This window comes from Sinocyclocheilus rhinocerous, unplaced genomic scaffold, assembly GCF_001515625.1.
Source record: "Sinocyclocheilus rhinocerous isolate Xijiao unplaced genomic scaffold, SAMN03320098_v1.1 scaffold229, whole genome shotgun sequence".
In the NCBI taxonomy this organism is placed as follows: domain Eukaryota; kingdom Metazoa; phylum Chordata; class Actinopteri; order Cypriniformes; family Cyprinidae; genus Sinocyclocheilus; species Sinocyclocheilus rhinocerous.
Window position 1 is genome coordinate 309706 of NW_015635757.1, and position 6312 is coordinate 316017.

A 6312-nucleotide genomic window follows, 5' to 3' on the forward strand; every position below is an offset into this window, starting at 1 on the left:
CACCCTGCTAGATTATGCATCCCCTAGTATTGGTAGGTTTAGGTGTAGGTGTGGGGGAGGGGTTAGGATTAGGGGTGTGGTTGGGATTAGTCAATCAGGTAGCGATTTCAACGAGGGGATGCATAATCTGGCAGGGGTGCAGAATTTGGCACAACACCGGCCAATGTAGAACATAGGCGCGCATTATGCAAATGTATTACCCCGTCACGGAAGTGGGATTCGAATTACTAACGACTCGTTTCAGATGTTCAGAGTCGATTCTTTATTTTGGGAGACAATAACTTTATTTATCATGCACTTTAAGTTTTACAACTTTGCAGATCGTTTACATTCACATACAGCTACATTACACACTGCATGAAAGGCAATATTGGAAATGGCATAATAGGGGTACTTTTAAATCAACTTTTCACTTAAATTATGTGGATAATATAATTTGAAAATAAATATTTAGTATTAAAAAGCAAAATGTAATATTTTCACTAGTTGTTACTTTTCATCCCCATTTTATATAGTAAACATTTAAAACCCATATAGACTCTATCTAGCTGTGTAAATTGTAACAATTTTAACTGTGAAATTGCTAGTAAATTTTATAATTACACACACACACACACATACATATAAACATAGAACATTTTATGTTTAATTTTTAAAGAAAAATACTGTAACCTTTTATTAATATATAACTTAAAATATATGTAAATATATAAATATTTTAAAAATGTGAGTAGATTTATCTATATATATATAATTTTATATATAAAAGAAATAAAAATAGATATATTTATGTCTAATTATCATATTATTATAATGTAATGTTATTAATATATAATTAATTAATATTATTATTTATAATATTTAAGAATTTATTCATTATAATTGTATATATTTCTCTCAAATATGTTAATACTATTGCATATTTTTGGGTATATGTAATAATGTATAAGTGTATGTATGGCAAAGCAGGTTTGTTCTGTGTTGGATTGTGGAGGAAAGGTACTATGTGTTTCTTTGCTCCCTTGTGCACCAGAAAGGGCCCCCAAATATTTGACTTGCTGCGTAGTGTTGTTATGTGTTTGGCGTGCGTGTTGGGCCGTGTACGAGTGTGTGTGTATGTTTGGAGTGAACAGGCAGAGGCATGAAGCTCGTAAACTTGGTCTCGTGGTGAGAAGAGGGGTTCAGTGAGGGGTCAGCTTTTAACCCCCTTAAAGAGTGGGACGGGCCCGTCCCCGCTGGGGATACGACTCCTATCTCTGATTGGTCACCTACCGGGCGGAGCTGAGAGAGATGCTCACCCTCTACAACCTCACAAAAGCGTTTATAGTACCTGCTCTGAATGCTCTTCCTGTTTATCTCTGCTTTCAATGCAGCAAATGCTTCTCAAGCTGTGGTGTGCAACATAATATGTACAATTTATTATAAAATCATATGCATTTTTAATTGGCATTTTTTATTTTCCATGTGATCTCTATAAACCTTTAATATAGTTTTTTGTATGTAAGACTAATGCATAACATACATTGTAATGTGAATAGTAGGATGCTAGGCAAATAGATGATGCATTTTTTAATGCTTTAATGCTCACCAAGGCATTTATTTGAATAAAAATGTAGTAAAAAACAGTAATATTGTGAAATATTATTATTATTTCAAATAAATGTTTTTTATGTGAATATATAGTAAAATGTAATTTACTCCTGAGATGCCAAGCTGAATTTTCAGCATCATTACTCCAGTCTTCAGTGTCACATGATCCTTCAGAAACCATTCTAATATGCTGATTTGCTGTTCAAGAAACATTTCTGATTATTGTCGATTTTGAAAACAGTTGTGCTGCTTAATATTTTTGTGGAATCCGTGGTACTTTTTTCAGGATTCGTTGATGAATAGAAACTTTCAAAAACATTTATCTGAAACATAAATCTTTCGTAACATTATAAATGTCTTCCTTTTCACTTTTGATCAATTTAATGCATCCTTGCTGAATAAAAGTATTAATTTCTTTCAGAAAAAGCTTATTGACGGACGTTTATATATGCAAAGCTCTAATTTTAAATTTTTCTTGTTTTCCAATATAAATTTCTATCACATCCTTAAGACAAGATAAATTTACTTGAGAAGCCAAACTTCATAAAAGGTGTTTTTTCCCCAAAGAGTTTATAAGAATTGTTAGATTTATTATTAAAACAAGACAAAAAAAGTTTGCCGGCGTGGTAATAAAAATAACAATATATTCTCTGTAACTGAGACTTTATTTCTTTTGCAGTAAATTCCTCTTTTTTGCAGTAAGGGAATACTGTGAATGTTTACGTCTGGTCAAAGTTGGCCTGATGTAAAGTCAGGCTTCTCCTCACCCATAACTCTAATGTCATATGCTGTTTAACATTTCAGATGGTGACACCTCTCACAGAGTGTGTAATTCACTTCCTGTGAATTAAAAGTAGAAATTCCCCTCCTTTGTGAAGGTTAAAATGCGAATGAAGCACCTGGGGAGACGCAGAGCGGTCATTAATCATGTGTGGACTTGTGCCCTGGCACCCGGCGGTCAGAGGTCACGGGGAATTTTTTAGGCTGAGAAAGAGCAGAGCTGCGCCGCTGCCCGGGGTGTGAGGTCACTGAGTCAGGAGGTCAGAGGTCAAGCGTAGCATGGGAATAAATGTGGAAAGCATTGAAGTTCTGTGGAACGTGTTTTATTTATGTTCTGTCTTCAAATAAACGAGTGTTCTAAAAATTTGCCGCCAGTAGCATGTTGTGGGTGGTTGCTATGGCGTTGCTAGGTGTTCCTTACTGGCTTTCATCTCTGTTATTCTGGTCTCTACATATGGCTTGTCTATTGGATTTTTCGTCCATTTTATTATCCACCAGGCAAAATCATAAATCTGATGATTTCAGACTTAATAAGCTGCATGATTTGAGGAATCATTCATGTCTGGAGCACAAGCGGTGCTGGATGAGTTGCACGCCAAAGTTTAATACTCTGGGTTTGTTCAAATCCATAATCATAAGTATGAGCAATAATTGTAATGATGTATGCCTTTGACAGAAGCCAGCAGCGTTAATAAAACATAAATGTGCTTTTATAGCCTTTTTTTAATGTTTTCACCCCTGTTCTTTCCTTTGCTTCATCAGGTTTATCAACGCCAGGAGAAGAATCGTCCAACCGATGATCGACCAGTCCAACCGCGCAGGCAAGTGCCTTGTAAACTGACTCAGATCCTATTTGTTTCAATTCTCTGAGCAAAACCGTTCATCCAGGACATGCTCTCGCGTTCCATCTGCACCATATTTTAATTATTGGTCTATGCAAATATTTGTGAGATAAATGGATTTGGCTGTTGCATTGCATTTTTCAGTTTTTTTTTTTTCTTTCAGCGCTTTACGCAATGAGCATCAAGTTTTTAAGACCATGGCTCAAATGTAAAGGTTTTTAATGTGCAGCAGTTTTAAAACAATCTCCAAACATGCTGAAAATTCAGCTTTACCTCACAGGAATAAATTACAGTTTAAAATATATTCAAATAGAAAACAGTTATTTAAAATTGTAATAATTTTACACAATTTTCAGTATTTTAAAAACCTGCTTTAAAACACACACACTCACACATTTATATATATATATATATACATTATTGAAAAATAAATATACTAAAATATACATTATAAGTATACTACAAATACATTTACATATTTATGTACTAAATAAAAATACCCTGCAATTGTACTTTTACTATACTAACCTGGTATACTTAAAGTCTGCTAAATTGGAACAACTGATTTTGTACTTAATGCACTTTAATTGTGTGGAAGTAGTGCTGAAGTCCAACTAAAGAGATACTGAAGTATATTTGATTGTGCTAAAGTGGAACTATTGCAAGTACACTTCAGCTACACTTTAAATATCTTGCATTAAAAGACAGAGATCATACAATCTTAGTAATAGTGACATTAAAACACATTTTAGACTTAATATTAAGAAATGTGCATTGTGCACAAGTAGTACGGCAAATAAAGTTAAATTATCATTTTTATATCAGGAAGTCTTGAGTGATATCTCAGTAATAGATTTGAAATATACTTGGTATGAAATAAATGTAATTTAAATATATTACTTTTTTACTAGGGTATACAGTATAAATACATAAATCAAAATAGCACGTTTTAAATAAAAAAATGGACCAATCGTATATCTCCAAACATGCTTTCTGTTCAGTTGTGTTGTGCTATTTTTAAACTCAAGACCGTGTGCTGTATTAACTGCCCCTAAAATGTTTTTCAGGATGAATTAGTTGAACTCAGCCTTATCCATCACACACACACACTCCTCAGGATGAAGTGTGAGTTGTGTTGGTGTGGTGAGGATAAAGGCTTGCTGTTTGCAATGGGCCTCAAAGACATTTGCCGAAACGGATGCTTACAAAATGATCTTTTCTGACCCATTTTTGTAGTTTGGTTTCAGTAAATGGTCTGGTTGAGCTGGAAAGGGAGTCTCTTGTGTAATATACTGTATGTGTGTAATGTGTTTGTGTGTGTGTGCAGTAGGTCACGGTGGCCCTTACACTCCTGATGGTCAGCCAATGGGAGGTTTTGTAATGGAAGGACAGTCGCACATGGGCATCAGACCACCAGGTACATCAAGCCTCTGTCTGAGGGACAAAATGTACATCCAGCCTGTAACTGAAGCCAGCACGGCTTAATTTATAAAATGAAGCCAGCAAAGTACTGCTTGGTTTATAAAAATGAAAAGGATGATTCAGCCCGAAATCGAAATAAATATATATTAAATTATATTTTGCTTGAAGAACATGAAGCCATCGGTGTGTTGTTGTGGACTTTGATGTTGTGTTTATGACAGTTAAGCACATTTTCCCTCTCAGTTCTGATTAATGTAACACACACAAAATATTTTTGAAAGAAAATAATACTTTTATTCAGCAAGGATGCATTAAATTGATCAAAAGTGGCAGTACAGACATTTATAATGTTACAAAAGCAAATAAATGCTGTACTTTTTAACATTCTATTTATAAAAGAATCTTTCATAAGTTTCACTGTTATTAAAAATATGAAAACAGATAATAACATATAATAGAAATGTTTCTTAAGCAGTAAATCAGCATATCAGAATGATTTCTGAAGGATCATGTGACACTGAAGCCTGGAGTAATGATGCTGAAAATTCAGCTTTGCATCACAGGAATAAATTACCGGTACATTTTACAATATATTCAAATAGAAATAAGTTATTTTAAATTGTAATAATATTTTGCCTTTACTCTATTTTTATGCCTTGGTGAGCAGAAGAGACTTCATTCAAACACATTAAAAACTATTAGTGACCCCAAAATATTTGAACAGTATACAATAAATGGTTTACGTACAGTATATATACAGTGGGTACGGAAAGTATTCAGACCCCCTTAAATTTTTCACTCTTTGTTATATTGCAGTATATGTTAACAAGTTAGATGTATGCAAAATTGCTACTTTACACAATATCTACTCAAAATTCTCCAAAAATCCATTGTCAAGGCTGTGGGTAGATGTTTTTGTGAAAGCTCTGAGAATGCGTTTCATGAAAGTGTCTCTCTCTCTGTCTGTGTCTGTCTCTCAGCGGCTCTGGGTGGTCTTGGGGGAGTGAATATGGGGCTGGAGAGTCAGTGGCACTACATGTAAACAAACCCCTGGCATCCTGCTGAACACAGCAGAGCAGAGGTACCATACTGCACCAGTGAGAGCAGCTCTTACGGCTGTAACAGTCACACTTCTCTCACGTTTACACGATTCTTCACCATTCCTCTCTCGTCTTCTGTCATCATTTGTAGGAGCGATTCTCATTTATAACAATCCCCACGCAAATATACTGCGGTATGAACTGTACACTGTCAAAAAAATATTTTTGTATTATAGTATGTTTTACAAGAAAATACTTTCTTAGTGTTTCGACTTCATTGAAATTCCATGTTTATTCAGTGTGTTTCTGTTTCTTTGTGACCGTGGAGCACAAAACCAGTCATAAGTCGCTGGGGTATATTTGTAGCAATAGCCAATAATACAGTGTATGGGGCAAAATTATAAATTTTTCTTTTATGCCAAAAATCATTGGGATATTAAGTAAAGATCATATCCCATGAAGATATTTTGTAAATTTCCTACCGTAAATATATCAAAACTTAATTTTTGTTTAGTAATAAGGACTTCATTTGGACAACTTTAAAGGTGATTTTCTCAAAATGTTGATTTTTTTTTTGCACCCTCAGATTCCAGATTTTCAAATGGTTGTATCGCGGCCAAATCTTCCCCCGTCCTAAC

The 6312-nt window shown here is 34.4% G+C and overlaps 1 protein-coding gene across 1 annotated transcript in view; it reads left to right on the plus strand.

Annotated features, from left to right (window-relative positions):
• Window positions 1–6312, plus strand: part of LOC107747417 (homeobox protein Meis1-like) — a 45700-nt gene that overhangs the window by 26623 nt on the left and 12765 nt on the right. The window contains exons 10-12 of the mRNA XM_016561899.1: window positions 3133–3191; window positions 4540–4629; window positions 5615–5715. Of these exons, the coding sequence (XP_016417385.1) occupies window positions 3133–3191; window positions 4540–4629; window positions 5615–5676 (211 nt within the window). The 3' untranslated portion in view covers window positions 5677–5715. The remainder of the gene's footprint in view (window positions 1–3132; window positions 3192–4539; window positions 4630–5614; window positions 5716–6312) is intronic.